A 26,272-nucleotide genomic window follows, 5' to 3' on the forward strand; every position below is an offset into this window, starting at 1 on the left:
CTGGTTCACTTCCTGAAGGGACTGAAAACCAAGTGAGGAGATGGTGAGTGAAGGAACAGAATTTATAATAATTACATCCCATAATATCCACACTAATGTTCAGGCAGTCTGACTATCCTGTGGGGAATCAGGTGTGGAAATGCCCCTTATGCTGTGTGAGAAGATCCAGCTGAGAGAGCTGTTTACTGGGTGCTTTGTGCTGAACTGTTTGACTGGAGCTGTGTGTTGGATATTGAGTGTGTTTATTGGAAGCATTTCCCTTCTGATTTACAGGCTGAGTTTTGTTGATGGGTCATTACTGAGTATGAGAAGGTGAGGTGTAATTATCTGGGAGGTGCAGAGTGTCTGAGGATTCTTACTGATTTCCTATTGTTGAGTTCCGTGTGTGTGTGTGTGTGTGTGTTGGGAGCTGGTTATTATCCTGTGGACTGTGAATGGTCAGTTCTGTCTGTTGGGATCTGGATGTTTTTTGTCTTTTTAAATCCCTCTAAGATCTCCCACCCACCAATTTCTGTCACCTCCTTAGAAAAGAAAAAAAAGAAAGGTTCTCTATAAATGCAAGACTTTCACAACCACCAGATGTCCCAAAGCACATACAGCTAATGAATTGCTTTTGAAGTGTGGTCAGTATTGTAATGTAGGAAATGTGGCAGCCAAAATGCGCACAGCAAGCTCCCAAATTTTGTTAACACTCCTGCCAGAGCACCTTGGGACATTGAATTATGTTAAAGGTGCTATATAAATCCTAGTTGTTGTTGGTTATTGTTGTTTAAAAAGTCAGAAAGTGATCAGGCATTCAGTAGGAGCAGCGTGATTCCCCTCATAGTTCACTACCTTACTGACCCTCCCAGTGAGGGGGCAGACTCATTGTAAATGAAGATCGTGTTATAACCTATAACTGGTAGCTGCACACTAATTCAAACTCAATGTGTCAAGGAACATTTAAGGATGCACTTTCAGGCTGCGGCTGCAGTCCCCCTCCCTACATGGATGGGGTTGGGGGTAGTTCCTGATCTCAGCCCAGATAGCCAGGAGGCAGTGGATAGAGAGGCAAGCGGCAGAGAAGGGAGTCAATGCTGCTCCTGACATGCCGATCTACTGGTTTGATGATAATCATGGAATGAGGGCTGTGCCGGGCTGTGAGATTGTGGTGGAATACAATCCTGCTGCTGCTGATGGCTCACTGCACCTCATGGATACCCAGTTTTGGGATTTGTCCTTAGTCTACTTCCCCAGTGATAATTAACATGGTGAAGTACTCATTCATCAGTTGGGAGGGGAGAGGTAGTTTTCCTTGAACTTGTTTGACCTGAAGCCATGAGAATCCATGGAGTCAATATTGAGATTTCCCCACCTGCCAGTGGGATGGGACATGCCCAGGGATGGTGACGGAGGAGTCTGGGATGTTTCCAGATTGATACAATTCAGTGAGTATCACTGCTACTTGATCTCTGGATTGTTAATCCAGCAACTGAGCAATTCGGCTGTCATACCTAGAGACACATTTATTAAAATATTTTTTAATGCCTTATTTAAAGATTTTACCTGAAGGCCTCAGCCTTTCCCAAAATCCAGGGCTTGGATTTGATAGTTTTGCCCAGTGCTGGGGCTGACAGCTGAATTTGGGATGCGCAGCCTGAGCAAGTGTTATGCCGCGGCTGATGTAAATGCTGACCTGACCAAATCCCAGAGGGAAACTTGAAACAGCTGCCACAACGGTTTTGCCATTTGTATTGTATGAGGACTGGTTCCAAAATCAGGAAATTATGTCCCCGACTACTTGTGATGATTTTATAGTGAATTAAACATTTTTTAAAAGAATAAAGGGAAAAAAACACAATTATACTTAAACACGAGAATGGCTTTACACAGTAAACAGTAGTTTAAAACAGTTGCACAATACCTTAACAACCATCACAGCTAACCTTCCCCTGTTCTGTTCAGCAACTTTCGTTATATGTTTTAAAATCTGTAGAATTCCAGTAACTTTTACCACGCAGTGCCTTTTTTCCTTGGGGTGTCCTGTGAGGCTTACAACAACTGAGTCTTCAGGTCTGGCCTTGTTCACCTGTCTCTGGAAGTTCTGCTTAGCTATCCTGTTGTCTTCTGGGAGATCTAAGCAGCTACTCCCCTCACATAGGCTTCAGTATTTCTTAAATGCATTCTTTCCCTTTTATTTCTCTATTGTCTCAAGCATCTCTTCAGAAATGCTTTCTACCCAGACTTGATGACACTTGTTCTTTACTTTAGCTGTTAGACTTGTAAAAACAAACTTACCCTATCTTTACCTTAATTACACCTTTTACAACCTGTAAATGCTCCCCTATGAACTAAAACAATTTAATTCAATATTACTCCTGTTATTGGTTTATGTAAAACTCTGAAATTCTTCTTGGTTCATTAACATATCAAAGTCACTTCTTACTGTTGGCTTTAGACCCTTGCAGTCACTCTGACTCTTATTCCAACTACCATATTTACAAACCCCTACAGTCTGTCTTCCAGTATATAAATATGATAGGGTTATAGACAGTAAAAAAAATTACAATTTCTTCTTTTCTTGGCAGCGAGTGCAGTGTATCTAATTTCCCAGGATAAACCAGTACCCTTCAATCAGCTACACTCAAGCAATATTTTCCTCAGCTTCTAGCATTTCCTGCCCAGTGTTTTTTCTTCAAATAATTTTTGAAAACAAGGGGAGAAATGTCAAAGTCTTCTTCGAATTAACACTTCTCGAGTGTTTTTCATATTAACCAAATGCTCTAAGGGTAAATTGGTCTTCGCCAGTGTGACTCAAAATCAGTGAATTGATAGCCCGTTTTACACTTCGCCCGACTGTCTTTTCCATTGTCCTCATGGTGCCTGGGAAGATGGGGGCTGGGTGGAGAAAAGAAAGTAGACACATTGTCTGCTCCTGGTCACTATCCAGTGTCCCTGCTGGAAACAGAGGGTGTGTGACAATCAAGTGAGGAAAAAAAAAGACTTGCATCTGATCCCCACACAGGGGAATAGCAGACTGGCACTCACTGTGGAACAGTCTCTAACTGAGGAGTCAGTGCCTTCAGCAAAGGAGGAGTTTTACATAAGGATTGCACCGTACTACACCAGAGAATACAGAGAGGGTAGACACCACAGATAGATCCTGACCATCACCCAAGGAACAACTGCACAATTGTGGGAAGACATCCAGTTCCTTCATAGCATTGCTCAACACAGAGAAGGTTGGGCGGTGAAACCATCATCTGGAAATCGGTTGGGTCAGGGGAGCTTTGACATATCATCAGATCTGAAACTGGTCAGTGGTGTGGAACCTTCCACCAGAACCAACCTTTCCGAAGGTTTGGCTGTGGGTGATCGGTCAGGGTGAGGCTGGGAAGAAGTGTGAGAGGCTGCAAGTGTGTTGAGAGCTTCAATCATTCATCGAGCCTCATGAACCACGACTCATTCCTACAGGTGAGAGGCTGTTTAAGTGTGAGGAGGGCTCCACAGGCTCATAAGACCGACTAACACACAAGCTGTATCTTTAACATCTTTAAGTTAAGGGCAGCCATATGGAAGATAAACAATTCAAGTGTGAGGTGTATGAGAAAGTTTTTGTGACTTTTTCGAGCCTCCTGATACACCAGAGGATTCACATGGGGGAAAAACTCCTCAGGTGTGAGGTCCATGAGGTGGTTTTCATCAATTCCTCCATGCTTTTAAAAAATTAATTCATGGAATGTGGGCTTTGCTGGCTGGGCCAGCATTTATTGCCCACCACTAATCGCCCTTGAGAAGATGGTGAGTTGCCTTCTTGAACCACTGCAGGGCATGCAGTGTAGGTGCACTCACAATGCTGTTAGGGTGGGAGTTCCAGGATTTTGATCCAGTGATAGTGAAGGTATGGCAATATATTTCCAAGTCAGGTGTTGTCTAAGGAGTTTCTGCAGTGCATCTTGTAGATGATACACACTGCTGCTACTGTGTGTCGTTGGTGGAGGGAGTGAATGTTTGTGGATGGGGTGTCAATCAAGCGGGTTGCTTTGTCTTGGATGGTGTCAAGTTTCTTGAGTGTTGTTGGAGCTGCACTCATCCAGGCAAGTGGAGAGTATTCCATTACATTCCTGAATTGTGCCTTGAAGATGGTGGACAGGCTTTGGAGAATCAGGTGAGTTACTCGCTGCATGATTCTTACCATCTGACCGCACTTGTAGCCACAGTATTTATATGGCTCATTCGGTTCAGTTTTTGGTCAGTGGTAGGATGTTGATAGTGGGGACTCAGCAATGGTAACACCATTGGATTTTGAATGTCAAGGGTCGATGGTTACATTCTCTGTTGGAGGTTGTCATTGACTGGCACTTGTTTGACATGAATGTTACTTGCCACTTGTCAGCCCAAGCCTGGATATTGTCCAGGTCTTGCTGCATTTGGATATGGACTACTTCAGTATCTGAGGAGCCATGAATGGTGCTGAACATTGTGCAATCATCAGCGAACATACCCACTCTGACCTTATGATGGAAGGAAGGTCATTGTGCTAGGTTTCACTCCAACCAGCAGAGAATTTTTCCCTGATTCCCATTGACTCCATTTTTGCTGGGCGTCCTTGATGTCACACTCGGTCAAATGTGGCCTTGATGTCAAGGGCAGTCACTCTCACCTCACCTCTGGGGTTCAGTTCTTTTGTACATGTTTGAACCAAGGCTGTAATGAGGTCAGGAGCTAAGTGGCCCTGGTGGAACCCAAACTGAGTGTCAGTGAGAAGGTTATTGCGAAGCAAGTGCCACTTGATAGCACTGTTGATGACCTCTTCCATCACTTTACAGATGATTGAGAGTAGACTGATGGGGAAGTAATTGGCCGGGCTGGATTTGTCCTACTTTTTATGTATGGGACATAACTGGGCAATTTCCTCATTACTGGGCAGATACCAGTGTTGTAGCTGTACTGGAACAGCGTGGTTAGGGGCGCAGCAACTTCTGGAGCACAGTTCTTCAGTACTATTACCAGAATATTGCCAGGGTCCATAGCCTTTGCATTATCCAGTGCCTTCAGCGGTTTCTTGATATCACGTGGAGTGAATCAAATTAGCTGAAGACTGGCAACTGTGATACTGGGAACCTCTGGAGGAGGCCGAGATGGATTGTCCACTTAGCATTTCTGGCTGAAGATTGTAGCAAGTGCCTTTTGCACTGACATGCTGCGCTCATCCATCATGGAGGATGGGGATATTTGTGGAGCCTCCTCTTCCAGTGAGTTGTTTAATTGTCCACCAATATTCACGGCTCGATGTGGCAGGACTGCAGAGCTTAGATCTGATCCTTTGGTTGTGGAATCGCTTAGCTCTGTCATTCACTTGCTGCTTATGCAGTTTGGCATGCAAGTAGAGTCTTGTGTTACAGCTTCACCACGTTGACACCTCATTGTTAGGTAGACCTGGTGCTGCTCCTGGCATGCCCTCCTGCACTCTTCATTGAACCAGGGTTGATCCCCTGGCTTGATGGTAATGGTAGAGTGGGGGATATGCCGGGCCGTGAAGTTACAGATTGTGTTCGAATACAATTCTGTTTCTGCTGATGGCCCACAGCGCCTCATGATTGCCCAGTCTTGAGTTGCTAGACCTGTTTGAAATCTATCGTATTTAGCATAGTGGTAGTGCCACATGGAGGGTATCCTCAATGTGAAGATGGGACTTTGTCTCCACGGGACTATGCAGTGGTTACTCCTACAGATGCATTTGCGGTAGGCAGGTTGGTTCCCTCACCACCTGCCGCAGACCCAGTCTAGCAGCTATGTCCTTTAAGACTCGACCAACTTAGTAGTGGTGCTACCGAGCCACTCTTGCTGATGGACTTTGAAGTCCCCCATCCAGAGTACATTATGCGCCTTTGCCACCCTCAGTGCTTCCTCCAAGTGGTGGTCAACATGGAGGAGCACTGATTCATCAGCTGAGGCATGGCGGTATGTGGCAATCTACAGTAAGTTTTCTTGCCCATCTTTGACCTGATGCCAAGAGACTTCATGGAATCTGGAGTTGGTGTTGAGGACTCCCAGGGCAACTCCGTCCTGACTGTATACCGCTGTGCCGCCACCTCTTCTGGGTCTGTCCTGCCAATGGGACAGGACATACCCAGAGATGGTGAAGGTGGTGTCTGGGACATTATCTGTAAGGTATGATTCCGTGAGGATGACTACATCAGGCTGTTGCCTGACTTGTCTGTCTGTGGGACAGTTCTCCCAATTTTGGCACAAGCCCCCAGATGTTAGTAAGTAGGACTTTGCAGGGTTGACAGGGCTGAGTTTGCCCTGTTTCTGGTGCCTGGATCAATGCCGTCAGATTTCATTCCTTTGAGACTTTTTAGCGGTTTGATAAAAAACTGAGTGGCTTCCTAGGCCATTTCAGAGGAGTCACAAGCATCAACCACATCACTGTGGGTCTGGAGTCACCTGACCAGCTGAGGATGACAGATTTCCCTAAAGGATATTAGAGAACCAGGTTTCGTGGTCATCAGTAGACTCTTAATTCCAGATTTTTATTGAATTCAAATTTCACCATCTGCAGTGATGGGATTCAAACCCGGGTACCCAGAGCATTCCCCTGTAAATAACAATACCACTACGGCACCGCCTCCCCGCTTCTGAGGCACCAGAAGGTTCACGTAGAAGAGAAGCCATTCACGTGTGAAGTGTGTAACAAATTATCTGACTCATCAAAGCTCCGCACACATCAATGCATTCACACAGGAGAGAAAACATTCAAGTGTGAGTTGTGTTACAAGTCATCTCACAGTAATCAAAACTCCTGCTGCACCAGACAGTCCACTTAGGGTAGAAACGTTCACATGTGAGGTGTGCAAAAAATCATTCTCACGGTCCCAGACCCTCCGTGTACACCAACACATTCAGAGCGGGGAGAAACCATTCACATGCGAGGTTTGTGACAAATAATTCTCACATGCATCAAATTTCCTCATACACCTATGCATTCACACAGACGAGAAACCATTCACATGCGAGGTATGCTGCAAATCATTCTCAAATTCATCTGACCTCTGTGCATACTAATGCATTCCACAGGGAAGAAACCATTCACGTGAGGTGTGCGAAAGTCGTTATTGCAGTCGTTGCATCTCTGTACAAACCAACAATTCACACGGCGAGAAAGCATTCATGTGCAAGGTGTGACAAATCATTCTTATGGTCAATGGAGCTCTGTGTCCACCTACACATTCACACAGGGGAGAAGCCATTCATGTGTGAGGTGTGTAGCAAATCATTCTGTGATTGGACCTCCGCAAGCTCAGGCTGGGGAGAAACCATTCGTGTGCAATGTGTGAGACAAATCATTCCCGACTTCATGGAACCTTCTACTCCATCAGAGGAGCCGCACAGTTTTTTATCAAACCGCTAAAAAGTCTCAAAGGAATGAAATCTGACGGCATTGATCCAGGCACCAGAAACAGGGCAAACTCAGCCCTGTCAACCCTGCAAAGTCCTACTTACTAACATCTGGGGGCTTGTGCCAAAATTGGGAGAACTGTCCCACAGACAGACAAGTCAGGCAACAGCCTGATGTAGTCATCCTCACGGAATCATACCTTACAGATAATGTCCCAGACACCACCTTCACCATCTCTGGGTATGTCCTGTCCCATTGGCAGGACAGACCCAGAAGAGGTGGCGGCACAGCAGTATACAGTCAGGTGGGTGAATGTCCTGTACAAACATCACACATGAAGAATTTCTGCTGAACAACACTATACACAGATTGAGAAAGAGAGCCTGGCTATTGTCTTTGCTTGTGAGCATTTCAACCAGTACCTGTTTGGGAGAGAGAAAGTGATGCTGGAGTCTGACTACAAGAAATTTCAAAGCATCTTTCTCAAACTACTTCCATCTGCTGCAAAGTCTTTATGAATGATGTTACTTTGGAGGACAATGGGAGAGATTCGAAGGGGATGACCAAAATATATGGTCAAAGAGATAGGATTTAAGGAGGCTCCTAAAGAAGGGAACATTTATGAAAACAGAGATTTAAGAAAGGAATTCAAGTGAGTGGATCCTGATTGGCAGAGTTATCAATGGTCAGGTGAAGTGAGTGGGGGGATTTAGGAAAGGCCAGAGTTGTAGGAATACAGAGATCGCAGAGGGAGACAGGGCTAGAGGTGACAGAAATAGGGAGGGGGTGAGGCCCTGGAGAAATTTGTACTGGAGCATGAGAAATTTAAATTGGAGGCACTGGGGGTCTGGGGACCAGTGTAGGTCAGTGAGCACAGAGGTGATAGGTATGTGAGTTAGGATAGAGACCACAGAGTTTTAGGTGACCTGAAGTTTATGGAGGGTGGAAGATAGGAAGCTGGACAGGAGAGCATTGGAATGTTCTAGTCTAGTTTATAAGTAACAACAGCATAGATGAGGATTTCAACAGCAGATGGACTAATGCAGGGTGAGGGTGTTGGAAATGGGCGATGTTACAGAGGGGGAAGATGTTTATCAACTTGTTTAATCATCTTAAACACCTCAATTAGATTACCTCTTTATTTTCTACATTGAGGGGAATACAAGCTCAGTCTCTGCAACCTGCCCTCATAACTTAACCCTTTTAGCCCCAGGAACATTCTGGTGAATCTACGCTGCTCTCCCTCCAAGGCCAATATATCCTTCCTGAGGTGTGGTGCCCAGAACTGAACACAATTCTCCAGATAGGATCTAAACAGAGCTCTGTACAGCTGGAACATAATTTTCATAAGGACACAGTTGGTTTTGGGGAGGAGAAGTTGTGGGTTATCTTTTCTCTTCAGGAGTAATGAGCAGTTTTGGTAGAGGAAAGCAGGACCACTAGTGCTTGATGTGGTCCAGTCAGATCTGGTGATGGATGGCAAAGCCAGTTGTGTACCAGATACACTCAAATCTTCACCCCTTGGACTTGAGAAGCAGGGAGATCGACCATGAAGAAAGTGAGTAAAGGTAATTTTGAGGAACAATGGTATAGAAAGTGGATATGAGAGAGTAGTTAAACCAGATTGACAGCTACAGAAACATTGTGGTGAACTTTAGGACCAAAGGGCAGAGGATTGAGAAGTAGTTTTGAGTATGTGTTAGTCGAGTGAACCAGCTTTCAGGAGTGGGTAAGGGGTAGAATTGAACCATGCTTTAGTTGTTGATGTGCATTATGGACAGATCCTCTTCAGGTGGTGGATGTTTGACTAGTCCCATGGGTAGTTTTTGTACTATGCAGTCTGGAAGGACTATATCCTGAGTATGATGATGGAGAGGGGCTAAGTCTCTACAGATAAACATAAAATGCTGGAAAAACTCTTCTTCAGAAACTCTGTTTCTGTCTCCACAGATGCTGCCAGACATGCTGGGATTTTCCAGCATTTTCTGGTTTTATTTCAGATTTCCAGCAGTATTTTACTTGTACCTAAGTCTCTAAAGACCTGAGTTCCCTCAGCCCATCATACCTCAATGTAATAACAGTGTGATTTGTTCATCTTACACTCTTCCAAGATTCATTTCATGTTCTGGGAAAGATCTTGAGTCATTTTTAAATGCTTTTTTTATTTACTTGATTCAAAGTTTGGTGTGAGCTGAATATTGTGTTGTTTGTTTGCTGTTTTATCAATCTTCTTTATAACACAATAAATTTATTATTTTATCCTAACCCAAACTACCTGAACTCTCAGCAAAGTGTTTTCCTATTCACTGAAACACTCAGAAGCCTACAGTAAGAGTCCTATACACAATATATTGTGTCACTGTGGTCATGTATACTTTCTCCATCAATGGGTTTATAATTTCCAGTCCAGGAAGGATAACATTTCCCGAAGAAAGAATGAGTTGCATTTATATATCAACTTTCACAGACTTAGTCTGTCTGCAAGTACTTTACAGTCAATGAAGTGCTTTTTGAAGTGTAGTTATTGTAATGTTAAGAAGTGTGGAAGCCAATTTACGCACAGCAAGATCCCATTAACAATAATGTGACATTGACCAGTTGCTCTGTTTTTGTGATGTTGATTGTGGGATCCATATTGACCAGGACATTGGGGATAACTCCCCTGCTCTTCTACAACATTGTCATGGAATCTTTTACATTCACCTGAGAGGGCAGACAAGGTGTAGTAATTGTAAGTTAAACCTTTTCATTTTGTTATGGGGATCATGTGACTAAATGGGCAACTGAGCCCTAAGCACGGGTAATCTTAGGGGCAGAGTTTTTCTAGCCTTGGTTTTGGTACAAGCATGTAGCTTCATCAAGGAACTCTGAAAATAATGTTTACTGTTTCTTACAAGAAATCAGCTCGGTGACACAAGTTCATTACAATTAGCAACAAGGGCAAATTGCTCTGACGTTGCACCTCACTTTGCAACTGTGAGTATTTCAATTTCTAAGGGAAGAGAAAACGATAAGAATACTCACCAGCATTGTCTCACTTTGGCAGAATTGACCTGTACGACTCATCAGCCAAGATCTGGAGTCCGTACATTGAGCGCTTAGGTTTCTACTTTGTACTAACGAAATAACAGTGGAGGAGAAACAGAAGGCAATTTTTCTCAGTGTCTGCAGGAGCAAAACATATCACCAAATCCATAGCCTGAAAGCTCCAAATGCACCAAATTCCAGATCCTTCACCAAGCTAGTGAATCTCATGAAAGGACATTTTCAGCCTAAACCCTCAGTGATCATGCAAAGATTCAAGTTTAATTCTTGAGTGAGTTGATCGCAATGTACATCGCGAAGTTAAAACAGTTAACGGAGCACTGTGACCTCGGTGATACTTTAAAACAACATGTTGCGTGATCGGTTGGTTTGCAGCATAAATGACAATGCCATTTACTTGCAGAAGTTAATATAGATCTGAAGTGTGCCACGGAGATAACACTGGCGATGGAGAGTGCTGAGAGGGACTTGCAGGCTTTGCAGAGTGTGCAAACACGGTGCCGTTCAGCAGTTAGGGTGGGAACCTGCTGCTGGGCATGGCGCGAAGACCAAGGAGGCCATTCCGAAGCAGGACACAGTCTTTTACCACTAGGAAAACAAAAAGAAATGCTGGAAGCAGCTCACCAGTAATCCAAAAGTTCATGTGGTACCGATGTGGGGGAAATCATGTTCCCAAAATCTTCAAGCTTAAAGAGGCAGAATGTAACTTGTAAAACAGTGCAAGACAAGATCAAGACAGCAATTCAGACAGCAGATCAAGCTGAATGAAGTGCACAATATAGATGAACCAGAAGCTGCTGATGTCTATTCCCTATACAATGTCAAAACAGTAAAAACTGAACCAAACACAGTTACTTTTCAAGTAAATGGGAAGCCTCTAACCATGGAGTTGGACACAGGAGCATCGACCACAGTGGCGGGTGAACATACATTCAAATATCTAAGTGATGGTACCCAGCCACTGAACCTGCGGCAAACCACGACCCAGCTGAAGACATGCACTGGCGAAACTATACAGGTAAAAGGCATCACTGCTGTACCTGTACATTATAGGCAACAGATAGCCCAGCTTCCAGTAACTATGGTAACAGGAGAAGGATCTAGCCTTCTGTGGTGCAGTTGGTCAAATCAAACTAAACTGGTCAGAAATTTTTCAGGTCAGAGCAGGAGGAATGCAAGAGTTGCTTAAAAAATGACCGTGTTATGTGACGAATTGGGAAAAATCAAAGGTCTACAAGCTAAAATATATGTAGACTTGGGAGACAACTCCCAGGTTCTTCAAGGCCAGACTGGTGCCTTACACCCTACGAGAAAAGGTAGATGCAGCATTGAGTTGCTTGAAGAAGCTAGGGATAATCCAACCAGTCCAATTTTCTGAATTGGATGTGATGAAACCTGACCAAACCACTCACGTTGTGAAGACTACCAATTAACGGTGAACAAGGTTACCAACTTAGACAAATATCCAATTCTGAGGATTGAGGATTTATTTGCTAAACTGGCTGGGGCAAAATCCCTTACCAAATTAGACATGTCCCATGCACACCAACAGCTAGAATTGGACAGCACATCCAAGAGAATATGTGACAATCAACATGCAGAAGGACCTGTACCAATACACACACCTATTCTTTGGTATATCATCTGCCTGCACCATTTTTCAAAAGACTATGGAAAGTATACTGCAAGGACTACCCCATGTAGTTGTGTATCTGGATAACGTTCTGATAACAGGATCTATGGAAGCCGAACATTTGTCCAATCTAGAAGTTTAAGGAGATTCTTAGAAGCAGGGGTACAGTTGAAGAAGGAGAACTGTACCTTCCAGGCAACTGAAGTCACATACTTAGGTCACCGTGTGGATGCCCTAGGGTGTGCACCCAGTAGAGGAAAAAAATCAGGGCAATCAAGGAGGTGCCTGCTCCTACCTGTGTCATGGAGCTCAAGTCCTTTTTGGGCATGGTGAATTAGTATGGTCGTTTCTTTGCCCAACTTTTCAACCGTACTAGCCCCTTTGCACTTATTATTGAAAAAGAACCATTGATGGTCATGGAAGGCGCAACAGGAAGAAGCCTTCATAAAAGTTGGAGTTATTGCACTCGTCCAGCCTGCATGTACATTATGACCAGTCAAAAGAATTAATATTAATTTGTGATGCATCACAGGTTGGGAGCGGTACTATCACACAGATGGAAGATGGTTCTGAAAGACCAATAGGCGGTTTCCAGAATCCTTTCTGCAACCGAGACGAGTTACTCACAAATTGGAAAAGAAGGCTTGTCTATTGTATTTGGAGATAAAAATGTCCATCAATACTTGCATGGTAGACACTTCATTATAGTGTCAGATCACAAGCCCCTGTTGGGTTTGTTTAGTGAAGACAAGTCAATCCCACCAATAGCCTCTGCTAGAATTCAAAGATGGGCTTTAATTTTGTCAGCATATGAATACACATTTATGCACTGTCCGGATGTACAAATAGCAAATACAGATGCTGTTAGACGTCTTCCTTTGCCCGATAGCATCACACATGCTCAAGATGTAATACTTGTGTTAAATTTCCTGGACTCCTCATCAGTCTGTGTGAGACAGATAAAGAATTGGACGAACCCCCGAGGGTCCAATTTTAGCCAGAGTCCATGAACAGGTATTGCAAGGATGGTCAAAAGCACAAGTTTCGGAAGAAGTGAAACCATTCTTTGCTCATAAATCTGAACTGAGTTGTTAGGATGGTATCTTGTTGTGAGGAACAAGAGTCGTCATCCCCGTTGCAAGGAAGAGAACCATTACCGAAAGAACCTCATAGTGTGCATCCTGGTATTTAAAAAATGATATTAATTGCGCAAAGTTATACCTGGTGGTCAGGTAGAGACAGCGATAGAGAAAAAATGATAAAATGCTGTTGCCAGTGCCAGCAACAGCAGAAGTTGCCCGTCTCAGCTACTCTACATCCGTGGGAGGGCCTGGTTGACCCTGGGTTAGATTATGTAGGTCCATTTCTAGGTACCGTGTTCTTTGTAATCATTGGTGTGCACTCAAAGTGGATGGATGTGTTTGAAGTGAAATTGCCTCCATCATCTGCAACCATTGAGAAACTGTGCCAAAGTTTTCAGTGTTCATGGTTTACCTGAAGTTATTGCGAAGAAAGTGAATCATGACGCTCGCAGTAAAGGTCAAGAATTTACTGTGGGAGACATTTTTTGTATGAAATTTTACAACTGGACCGAGATGGGTTCCTGGTACAATCATATACGAAACAGGACCTTTATCATATCAAGTAGGAATAGAAAACATGGTTGTGAGGAAACATGTGGATCATCTCAGAAGTTGAGACACACTCCTACAACCGGCTAATTCACCTGAAATCGAAGTCAAACTTTTGACCCCTGAAGTGCTAGATCAACAAAATGTAGACATACCTGATGTCTTGGTCGAAGTAAATAATGCTGAACTGCTATGATCAAAGGAAGCCCCTGATGCTGCAGTTCCTGGTCAAGTCAATCCAATGGAAGAACCTCCAGTTGTAGAGTTGCGTCACTCTATTCAAATCCAGAAACCTCCTCAAACTAAATCTATGATTGCTTGAACTATATATATATATTTGTATATGATTTGGGTTAAGATCTTTTTGTAAATAAGCGATGTAAAACAAAGTTAAAGGGGGAGGAATGTAGTAATTGTAAGTTAAACCTTTTCATACTGTCATGGGGATCATGTGACTGTATGGGTGAATCAGCCCTCGGCACAGGTAATCTTAGGGGGCGGGGTTTTTCTAGCCTTGGTTTTGATTCAAGCATGTAGCTTTAGCAAAAAACTCTGAAAATAAAGTTTACTGTTACTTACAAGAAACCAGATCGGTGACACAAGTTAATTACATAGGGCTTTGATTTAACTCATCTGAAAGATGGTACCTCTGATGGTGCAGCACTCCCTCAGCATGGCACTGGAGTGTCAGCCTCAGTGCTCAAGTTTCTGGAGTGAGACTTGAACCCACAACCTTCTGACTCAAAGAGAGTGCTAACTAGGCCATGGCTGACAATAATTTATAATATTTCTGTTTTATTATATCCAGTTTCGAAAGGGTTAGGTCCCAAGGCTGTGTATAGAATGCTATTCCCCCTGTAAACTGGCAGCCTGAAAGTTTGATTTGATTTAAAGTGGTAACTAGTTAGAGCTGCAGATGTCAGTGTTGTCTTTGTGTTTGGGTTCCTGAAGCTGTGAAAGGAGGTAAAGTCCCTGGTGTCAGGAGAAGTGAAACTGATGGAAAAAAGCGGGTAGACGCCAGGATTGAGGAACAACCCACAGACTCAGTACTGATAGAGAATCCCCACATCAAGCAAAAACCCAATCATCCTGATTCCCACTGACTTAAATAGAGCCACACTCCAGAACCACCATCTTCTGTGCTGGTCAATGGGATTAGGTAGGTAGGTCAGGTGTTTCTCACGTGTCGGTGCAGACTCAATGGGCCGAAGGGCCTCATCTGCACTGTGTGATTCTGTGAGTTCTCTGCCAAAAGACAGGTCTGACCCACATTGCCACGAGCTCCACCACAGGAATGGCAAAGAGGCAGATCCTGAATCCACTCCAGCCGGAAGAGGGATCGAACTCCGTGCTGTTGGCAACGATCTGATCCATACCAGCTGTCCAGCCAACTCAGCTAACAGGCCTCCCAACGAGTCTGAGTTTCTGTGGCAACTTCCATGTTTAAATGCATGTTGTGGTCTGGAGCTATGGATAGTGATGGTCGAGGCTCCAATTTCTTTCCATCACATGACTGACCAAGAGTCTCTCCCGATCTTACCGCCTGCCACAGCTGTTTGTTGGAAGGATTTACAAGTTCATTTTCAACCTGTTTGGCTGTGTTATAAACACACCTACCTTGGCCATGAAGTCTTGGAGTGGAACTTAAACCCGGAGCTTCTGGCTCAGAGGCAGGGTCGCTACCCGCTGCACCTCAAGATCCCATTTAATAACCATCTACTGTCTGAAAATTCTTGGTATTCCTCAGTGATATTGGTCTGTATTGTAAACTCCCACCACTAGATGTGTTATGTCTGGAGGAGTGCCCTTCTGTAAAGCTGGAGAGGGACATGGGGTCAGGCAAGGCGTGAGAAGCAGAGTGAGGGGTCAGGTAAGGGATGTAGCATCAGATGAGGGGTGAGAGGTTGGCAGAGAAGTCTGGTGAGGAGTGCAGGATCACTCTCCCAATCTCTACCCCAGTCACAGTGTCAATCTCTGAGTTACACTGACTCCCCGAGTCACAGGGTCAGTCTCCGAGTCATAGCCACTCTCCCAGTTACAGAGTCAACCTCCAAGTCACAGTTACTCCCCAGTCACAGAGTAAACCTCCGAGTCATGGTCACTCCCCAAACACAGAATAATTCACCAAGTGGTTTGTGTGAAGCATAAACACCAGCATGGATTGGGCTGAATGGCCTGTTTCTGCACTGTTATTCTATGTACGTAACTTTTTGTGGTTGGATTTTAACTCTCAATCTCTGGATTGATAATCCAGATCATCGCAATTCCACTGCCATATCTGGAGGCTCATTTATTGAAATGCCTTTTGATGCCTTCTTAAGGCTTCGGTCTTTCCCTTGCAACCCTTCCAAATTTGCAAGCCTTTATATTTCTGTTCTTTTCTGATTCTCACCCCAATGACTGTCAGGCCACAAGTGGCCAGGCCATTGGTCCTGACTGTCACTGAGCTGATTTAATTGGTTTTTAATTACATCTTCCAGTTGATGACACCCAGTTCAAAAGGATGGCAATGTATCACCCATAAAGAACAAGGCGTCTTTACCTGGTTTAATCTAATTTGGAACAAAGTCCTTTTCATTAGGACGAGATACCTCAGAGTCTTGTGGTTCCTGCCTCATGGGGTTTTCTTGCAATGTCCTCATACTTTAACTGAAAACTGCTTGCATTTGCAAAATTGAGAGTTTAAAACATACATTCTTCAAAATCAATGATTCCTGTTGTTTGATTATTATATGGATAACTCAAAAATACATCAATCAAAAATCATCAATTACATAGGTTGTTAATAACAAAACTTATTAATTACATAACTCAATGAAAGCTTATTATTAGCTCAGTGATACAATAATGCAGGATGCAAAATGGCTGAAGCTTTATGTTATTAACTCAATCAAAACACTTGGTTTTAATGGATTTCTTTTAATAAAAACAGACTCCTCTACTTAAAATCTAATTCTAACCAGCCCCAAAACTACCTAGAGAGAGAGAGGAGGGGAGCTAGGAGAGAATTACTCCCTCTCTCCTGTGCCTCTCCCTCCTGTGCATGTGCTGAACCCACCACTACACGTCATTGCTGCCTTGGATGCTGTGGGTCTTCCTCTTCTGATCTGCTGTCAAACACATCCTAGGCTACACATCCCACACTGATGTTGTCAATTTGAAAGCCTCCGAGGATGAAGAATGCTATTCCCACACTAGAAATCTCTGTCAAACGTTTACCGGGGGAACTGAGACAGCAGCTGCAATAAGTGAGGTTTTATTCAGATAGGACAATGACAAGTTTAAATCCCCACCTGATCTGCTGCTCAAAGTCACCTCTGTTTCACTGGTCAGTTTCCCAAGCTTCAGGAAACTCATGTTGTTCCAGAAATATTGGGAGCCATTTGAATTTTAAACAATGTTCCCTGTGGTGCGTAAAATGGTGACTGTCCTCAAACCTTTATTTACATATGATGACACCAGAAGTCACATTAATATGGGAAGCCACAGTGGAAAAAGGGATTTATCCAAACATCCCCTTTTTTGTTGCAAATTACTCTACATAAGTAGTCCATAAAGAAAATGATCACACTTGAACAAAAAAACTCATTGTTCTTTCTAGTTTGTTCCAATTTTCCTCTGCCCCTATACACACATTGCTCATATAATCTTTAAAGTGTTCAGGTCTTCACATCCAAATGATATCTGGACATAATTTGTGAACACTTTGGAGCAGATAAAAGTAGTTTGAGAAAAATGCTTTGAAGTGGCTTGTGGTCAGATTCTACCATCACTTTCTCTCTCCCAAACAGGTACTTTTTTAAATGTTCACAAGCAAAGAATCGCTTTCTCAATCTGTGCTTGGTGTCATCAGTTTGTGTTAATGATCTGGATGTAAACACAACTGGTTGTCCTTGCTGTTTGAGGGTTGCTCCAAGTTCTGTTTCACTGGCATCTCACTGCAGGGTGACTTCATCGTTGACATCATTGTACCTCAGCATTGGTGTTGTCATCACTAGTTATTTGATGTGAGTGAAAACTGCTCCTTGTTCTGTGTCTCAATACCACTGAATATCCTTTGTAGTGAGTTTGTGTAGAGAATCATACTCTGATGACAGATTGGCTAGAACTTGGCCAGGTATATCCTGTGTGGGTTCACTGATGTTCCAGGATGTCCAACAACTGTGTGAAGACTTTATTACAGAACTCACAGCGATATCTCACACCAAAGTCATTAAAAAAGCTTTATCGCAAACCTCACACTTGAATGGTTACCCCCCTGTGTGGATCCTCTGATGGAGCAGGAGTTTAGATGACTGTAAAAATAATTTGTTGCACATCTCACACTTCATGTGTGGACTGTCTGATGGACCAGGAGCTTTGAAAATTTCACGAAGGCTTTATCATATATCTCACACTTGAACTGTTACTTCCGTGTGAATACGTTGATGTACACGGAAGGTTCGAGACTGCAAAAATGATTTGTTACACACCTCACACGTGAATGGTTTCTCCCCTGTGTGAATGCGTTGGTGTACACGGAGGATTCGAGACTGTGAGAATGATTTGTTACACACCTCGCACGTGAATGGTTTCTCCCCTGTGTGAACGCGTTGGTGTATGCGGAGGCTCGATGGTCGGGAGAATGATTTGTCACACGCTTCACATGTGAATGGTTTCTCCCCTGTGTGAATACGTTGGTGTGTGCGGAGGTGTGATGAATTCGAGAATGATTTGTCACAGACATCGCATGTGAATGGTTTCTCACCTGTGTGAATGCGCTGGTGTGTGCGGAGGTGTGATGAATTTGAGAATGATTTATAGCACATCTCGCACATAAATGGCTTCTCCCCTGTGTGTATGCGTTGGTGTCTGCAGAGCTCCGATGACCGTGAGAATGATTTGTCACACACCTCACACGTGAATGGCTTCTCCCCAGTGTGAATGCGTTGGTGTGTGCGCAGGTGCGATGAATTTGAGAATGATTTGTTGCACACATTGCACTTGAATGGTTTCTCCCCTGTGTGCATGCGTTGGTGTGTGCGGAGGTGTGATGAATTTGAAAACGATTTGTCGCACACTTTGCACATGAATGGTTTCTCCCCTGTGTGAATGCGATTGTGTCTGCAGAGCTCTGATGACCTTGTGAAGGATTTGTCACACACCTCGCATGTGAACGGTTTCTCCCCTGTGTGGATGCGATGGTGGACACGGAGCTCTGTTGACCGTGAGAATGATTTCTCACAAATCTCGCACATGAATGGTTTCTCCCCAGTATGAATGCGTCGGTGTCCCCAGAGCGCCGATGGATTTGAAAATGATTTGTTGCACACCTCGCAAGTGAATGGTTTCTCCCCTGTGTGAATGCGTTGATGTACACGGAGGCTTGATGACTGCAAGAATGATTTATCACACACCTCGCAAGTGAATGGTTTCTCCCCTGTGTGGATCCCCTGATGGATCAGGAGCTTTGATAACTGTGTGAAGGCTTTGTCACACAACTCACATTTGAATGGTCTCTCCCCAGTGTGAATGCTTTGGTGTGCACGGAGGTTTGTTAACTGCGAGAATGATTTGTCACACACTTCACATGTGAATGGTTTCTCCCCGGTGTGAATGCGTTGGTGTACACGGAGGTTCTGAGACCGCGAGAAGGATTTGTTGCACACCATGCATGTGAACGGTTTCTCCCCTGTGTGGACTGTCTGATGGAGCAGGAGTTTCGATGAATCTGAGAATGATTTGTTGCACACCTCACACTTGAATGGTTTCTCTCCTGTGTGAATGCGTTGGTGAGTGCGGAGGTTCGATGAGTCAGAGAATGATTTAGCACACACCTCACATGTGAATGGTTTCTCCCCTGTGTGAATGCGTTGGTGTACACGGAGATTCGCTGACTGCGCAAATGATTTGTGGCACATCTCACAGGTGAATGGTTTCTCTCCTGTGTGGATCCTCTGGTGTCTCAGGAGATTGGAGGAATCAGTGAAACGCGCCTCACAGAACTCACACCTGAGGAGTTTCTCTCCTGTGTGAATCCTCTGATGTATCAGGAGACTCGAAGATGTCACAAATGCTTTATCACATATCTCACACTTAAACCATTGCCCCTCCATGTGGCTGCCCTTGACTTAACAATGGTTGTTAAAGATGCACTTTATGTTAGAGGATCTTATGAGCCCGTAGAGTCCTCCTCACACACCTCACACTTGAACAGCCTCTCACCTATCAGAATGAGTCAGTGGTTCATGAGGCTCGATGAATGACTGAATCTCTCACCATACTTGGAGCCCACTCACACTTCTTCCCAGCCTCATTCTGACCGACCGCCCACAGCCGAACATTCAGAAAGGTTGGTTTTGATGGAAGGTTTCTCGCCACTGACCAGTTTCAGATCTGATGATATGTCAAAACTCCCTTGACCCGACCGATTTCCAGATGATGGAATCTCTGTATTGAGCAATGATGTGAAGGGACTGGATGTCTTCCCACAGTTGTGCAGTTGTTCCTTGGGTGATGGGTCAGGATCTATCTGTGGTGTCTATCCTCTCTGTATTCTCTGGTGCAGTGCGGTGCAATCCTTCTGTAAAACAGGAAAAGGAAAAATGATTTCCTCCAACTCCTCTCCTCCTTTGCTGAAGAGACTGACTCCTCAGTTAGAGACTGTTCCACAGTGAGTGTGAGTCTGCTATTCCTCTGTGTGGCAGATCAGATACAATTTTTTTCCCCTCACTTGACTGTCACCCACCCTCTGTTCCCAGCAGGGACACTGGACAGTGACCAGCAGCAGACAATGTGGCTACTTTCTTTCCTCCACCCAGACCCCATCTTCCCAGGCACCGTGAGGACAATGGAAAAGACAGTCGGGCGGAGCGTAAAACAGGCTATCAATTTACGGTGAGCTCGAGTCGTGTTGGTGAAGAATAGTTTTACCCTTAGGGTATGTGTTTAAAAAAAAACACTCAGGAAAATGTTAATTCAATGGAGATTTTGTTTCCAAAATTATTTGAGTAAAACACACTGGGCAGGAAGTGCTAGAAGCTAAGGAAAATATTGCTTCAGTGTAGCTGATTGAAGGGTTCTGGTTTATCCTGGGAAATTAGATACACTGCACTCGCTCAGACTGCACATCCCAAATTCAGCTATCAGCCACAGCATTGGGCAAAAGTGTCTCCAGGTATGGCAGGCAAATTGCTATTGTGCTGGATTAACAATCCAGACGTTGAGTGTTCCAATCCAACCACAGAAAGTTGCATATAGAATTACAGTGCAGAAACAGGCCATTCGGCCCAGTTGGTCCATGCTGGTGCTTATGCTTCACATGAGCCTCCTCATCTCACCCTATCAGCATCTCCTTCTGTCCCTTTCTCCCCCAAGTATTTATCTAGTTTCCCCTTAGAGACATCTATGCTATTCACCTCAACCACTCCATGTTGTGAAACTGAATTTAATACATTTTGGAACATAATCAAAATAAAAACATGAAAACTTTCAGGTTGTCCTAAAAACCTAAATATTCTCCTTCAGAGAAGGGAACCTGCTACAACTGCCTGGTTTGGTCTACATGTGACTCCAGTCCCACACAACATGTTTGACTCTGATCTGTCCTCTGAAATGGCTGAGCAATGATAAACAATCACTACAAAATCCACAAATAAGAGGAAAATCGGGTAGATCTGGACAATCCTGGCATTGTCTCCTCCATCACCATCCCTCGGTATGTCCTATCCCACTGGCAGGTGAGGAAATCGCAATATTGATCCATGGAGTCTCATGGCTTCAAGACAAAGTTCAAGGTGAACTATCACTCCCCTCCCAACTGATGAATGAGTACTTCGTCACTTTAATCACCACCAGGGAAGTAGGACTAAGAACAGATCCCAAAACTGGGTATCCATGAGGTGCAGTGAGCCAACAGCAGCAGCAGGATTGTATTCCACCACAATCTCACAGCCCAGCACAGCCCTCATTCCATGATTATCATCAAACCAGTAGATAGACATGCCAGGAAGTGCACTGGGTATACTTTAGAGTCCAGGTTTGGACCAAGAGAATGGATTAGAGGACTACATGCAGGCTAAACACCAAGAGTAGCAGGTAATAGACAGAGCTAAATAGCCGCACAACAACAGATCAGAGCAAAACTTGGTCATCTTATGACACCTTTTCTAGAACTGTGGGCAACCGGTCATATAACAGGAGAAGGCGGCTCCATGAACATCTCTATTTTCAATCATGTTGGAGCCAGGTACAAAACAAAAGGCAAAAATAATGAGTGGATGATCAAACCCAGCTGCTCCTGGGGTTTTGGGAAATTCCCCTCCATGCCACTCAGTTCCTCCCCACTGTCAATAAGGCTCATGTCAGGAATTTATCAATGTGAAGTTTGCAAGATTGTTATGTTTTAAACCGTCTTTTGTAACTTAAGGTAAAACAGAATACCCTGGAAAGGGTGGTTGGTAAGAGGTTGCACAACTCTGCCCAGCAACAGGCTAGATTGTCAGGTTGTGATTTGCTGAGAGAGATGCAAAATCATCACACCTTAAAACAAAGGCAAGAGCAGCTAGAGCTGACAAGTCTCTGAGATTTGGATGGAAATAGAGAGAGGGAATGAGACAGGTCTCACTGAGAGACCAAGGACTGCAGCCAGTGTGGTCAGCAGAGGGGAGAGGGTGTCCTTTCCATGGGCTACCAGGTAGAATGTAGGAGAGAACACAGTCTCTGCTCAAAGAGGGGCATCCCATAGCAATCTAAAGACTGAAAGATTCATCCTGGCATTGCTGGGGAAGGAATCACTGAACAGGACCTCAGTGTTGGCAGCTGATTTGGAATGCCTGTGGAGAATCAAACACTTTTTGACGGTCACTCAAAGTTAGAGTTCAGCGAAACGGGGAGAAGCTGAGGGTGATGTTGGACTGGTTCTTGTAAAAACTGTAATTCTGCAGATAGCGGAGCGGAAAGTATAACTGTGGTGTGGGGTGTTCAGTCATGTTAAAAGTTAAAGGGTGGTATCTTTTTTCTCGTATAGTGTATTAGTGGCCGACTAGATGTTGTTTAGCCACTATTCCTTTTAGTTGTTTTGTCTCTAAATGCCTTAAAATTTGAAATCTTGTCATATGATCCATTTAAATTGTCCCAAATAATTCAAATCTCTTTAAAGGGTCATCGATCTCTACAGGGATGTAACAATCCCTCAATCAGCACACTAAAAAAAAATTATCTGATCATTATCACATTGCTGTTTGTGGGAGATTGCTGTGCACACACTGGCTGCTACATTTCCTACATTACAACAGTGACCACTCTTCAAAAGTATTTCATTGGCTGTCAATAGCTTTGGGACATCTGGTGGTTGTGAAAGGCTCTATATAAATGCAAGTCTTTGGCCAGAGTTTTATGTCCCGCAGCAGGCGCGCGCCACCTACCTCACTGCATGGGATTTCACTTGGCAGACATGCGCACAAGGTATAAGAGCGCCCGCTGACAATTAGGAGGGCAATTAAGCCCATTAACAGCCCAACTGTTAGCGATTTTTTTTGTGACCCGTCCAACCTTATGGTTGGCGGATGGACCAATTGACCAGGCAGGCTTTACATTTTTGATGAAACCTCATACAAGGGCGGGATGAAATCTCTGTTAGGAGTTAAAATAAAAATAAATATCTGGGGACTTTTTTTTAATGGGGTATGCTTTCAGGTGCTTGATTGTGCTGCGTGTTCATTTTTTGCAGCATCCTTGTGCTTTCTTTTATTATTTGGAGGTCTGCAGCTCCTGGAGGCATCTGTCTGCTTTCTGGGAGCTCAGTGATAGTGCTCACCAGCACGCGCAGTGACATTGGCACCCACCCTCTTCCCGCTGCCAGCTGCACTGCTGAGCCTTTCTCCAGGCACATTTCATACTGGCTGTCCATTAATTGGCCAGCCAGCGTAAGATCGCAGTCAGGGGCCAATTGCAGGTGGAAGCGCATTTCACGTGCATTTCCAGGCCCACTGATTGCGTAAGCCTGACGAGGGAAAAATTCAGGCCTTTCTTTTTTTCTGAGGGGGTTACAGAGATTTGGAGGTGGGGGTGGGGGGTGGGGAAAATGTTGGGGGGAGGTCTTAGAGGGATTTGAAAAGACAGAAAACATCCGGATCCCAACACACAGACAGAACTGACCACTCACAGTCCACAGGATATTAACCAGCTCCCAACACACACACACACAGAACTCAACAATAGGAAATCAGTAAGAATCCTCAGACACTCTGCACCTCCCAGATAATTACACCTCACCTTCTCATATTCAGTAATGACCCATCAACAAAACTCAGCCTGTAAATCAGAAGGGAAATGCTTCCAATAAACACACTCAATATCCAACACACAGCTCCAGTCAAACAGTTCAGCACAAAGCACCCAGTAAACAGCTCTCTCAGCTGGATCTTCTCACACAGCATAAGGGGCATTTCCACACCTGATTCCCCACAGGATAGTCAGACTGCCTGAACATTAGTGTGGATATTATGTGATGTAATTATTATAAATTCTGTTCCTTCACTCACCGTCTTCTCACTTGGTTTTCAGTCCCTACAGGAAGTGAACCAGTTGTGGAAGAGGAAGAGGAGAGAATGGGCAGCGTGGGTGGGCTCTCTGATTGACGTCTCTCACAGCCAATCCAAATAGTTCTGGAGTAACATGAGTTTCCTGAAGCTTGGGAAACTGACCGGTGAAACGGAGGTAACTTTGAGCAGATGAGGTGGGGATTTAAACTTGTCATTGTTCCATTCGAATAAAACCTCACTTATTGCAGCTGCTGTCTCAGTTCCCCCGGTAAACACTTGACAGAGATTCCTAGCTTGAGAAAAGCATTTTTGACCCTCGGGGGGGCTTTCAAACTGACAATATTCAATTGTTACGTATCTGACAATTCATAGTCGCATTCTTCGCACCCCAACACGTTCACACAGGAGAGAAAACATTTATGTGTGAGGTGTGTGACAAAACATTCTCAGTTCCTGACTCTCCACACACACCAAAGCATTCACACAGGTGAGAAAGCATTTATGTGCAAGTTTTGTGACTACTTCAACCCTTCTGAGACACTACTGGATTCACACATTTCAGGTATGTGGTGTGTGGCAAGGCTTTCAGACAGGGTAACTCCTAGTCCATCAACACACTCACACAGGGGAGAAAGCCTATTGGTAAATCATTCTCGTACTTCCCGCACCTCCACATACATGCACACAGTGGAGAAAGCTTTTGTGTCATCTTCCACCCTCCTGAGACACCAGAGGATTAACTGGAGGCAGAAACCCTTCAGGTGTGACGTATGTGAGCTGGCTTTTACCCATTCCTTCCATCTGCTGACACACCAGAAGATTCACACATGAGAGTCCCTTCAAGTGTGAAGTGTGTGAAAAATCGTTTTCACAGTCATCGATCCTCCGAGCACACCAACACACCCATACAAGTGAGAAACCATTCATGTCTGAGGTGTGCAACAAATCATTCTCAAGGTCATTGAGCCTCCTACTCCATCAGCACAGGGGATTAACCCTTCAATGTGAGGTTTCACACGGAAGAAACTCTTCAGCTTTGATGTTTGTGACAAAGCTTTCACGCACGCCTCTGATTTTCTGAATCATCAGTGGATCCACACTGGTGAGAAACCATTCAGGTGTGACAAGGCTTTCACATAGACAGCGTAACTCCTAGTCCATCAACACACTCATACAGGGGAGAAAGCCTATTGGTATGGATCCTGTCATATAGTTCTTGGACCTCCTGGAACATTGGCAAACCCACAGGTTCTTCCTAAACAAATCCTTCCAGTGTAATGTGCACCAGGATTGTTTCACTGACACCGTACACCAACGTCTCCACACAAACTTGGAGCCAGGTAACCATCTTCCATTGCACTGAGAGTTGTCAGTGTTCTTTACCCTCCAGTGTTCAACAGGGGAGCTGTTGTTCCAAAACACTATGTCTCAGCAGTGTCTGTCTCAAACCTCTCCCACCATCAGTCCAATCGTTTCAAGGTCAATGTAACCTTTGACCAGATTGCCAAAAATTACCAAAAGAAGACATCAATATGTATAGAAGCTTCTGCATAAACTCAGCATCCTTTCAGTGCAGCATCAGAACAAGTCACTCACTGACTCTTACTCTGACCCAGAAGGCAGTCAGATACTCAATGGTTAGAAAGGCTTCAGCTTCTGATCTACCAGCACAAGCTCCTGGGGAGGAGCCATTCCTAGTGTAGTAATAGAGGGACTTCAGTTAGGCTTAGCATCTCTAGTCTGTGGAGGGGGACTATGAGCCAGGAATCCCATTACATATGAACATACGAATTCTGCCATTCAATAAGATCAGGGCTGATCTGACTGTGGCCTCAACTCCGCATTCCACCTATCTCCGACATCCTTTGGTTCCCTTCTCACTCAAGTATCTATCTTCCTCTGCCTGAAATATATATCTCTCCAGAGAAGAGTTTCAAAGATTCACGGCCCTCTGAGAGAAATAATTTCTTCTCATCTCCATCTTAAATTGGAGACTCCTTTTAAAATTGTGTCCTCTAATTCTAGTCTCTCTCACAAGGGGAAACATCCTTTCTGCATC

At 44.3% G+C, this 26,272-nt stretch overlaps 1 protein-coding gene and 1 long non-coding RNA gene across 2 annotated transcripts in view; one reads left to right on the forward strand and one right to left on the reverse strand.

The window, feature by feature from the left end:
* The first annotated feature begins 8 nt into the window (after nucleotides 1-8).
* Nucleotides 9-24,420, forward strand: LOC121291800. The gene is made up of 3 exons (XR_005946080.1): nucleotides 9-43; nucleotides 20,431-20,566; nucleotides 24,236-24,420. It is a non-coding gene; the product is annotated as an uncharacterized LOC121291800 (long non-coding RNA).
* LOC121291774 (zinc finger protein 271-like) overlaps nucleotides 16,408-26,272 on the reverse strand; it is a 53,277-nt gene continuing 43,412 nt past the window's right edge. Inside the window, exon 4 of the mRNA XM_041213316.1 lies at nucleotides 16,408-20,252. Coding sequence (XP_041069250.1) covers nucleotides 18,082-19,785 — 1,704 coding nt within the window. The 5' untranslated portion in view covers nucleotides 19,786-20,252 and the 3' untranslated portion in view covers nucleotides 16,408-18,081. The remainder of the gene's footprint in view (nucleotides 20,253-26,272) is intronic.

This window comes from Carcharodon carcharias, chromosome 19 (assembly GCF_017639515.1).
Source record: "Carcharodon carcharias isolate sCarCar2 chromosome 19, sCarCar2.pri, whole genome shotgun sequence".
Lineage (NCBI taxonomy): Eukaryota > Metazoa > Chordata > Chondrichthyes > Lamniformes > Lamnidae > Carcharodon > Carcharodon carcharias.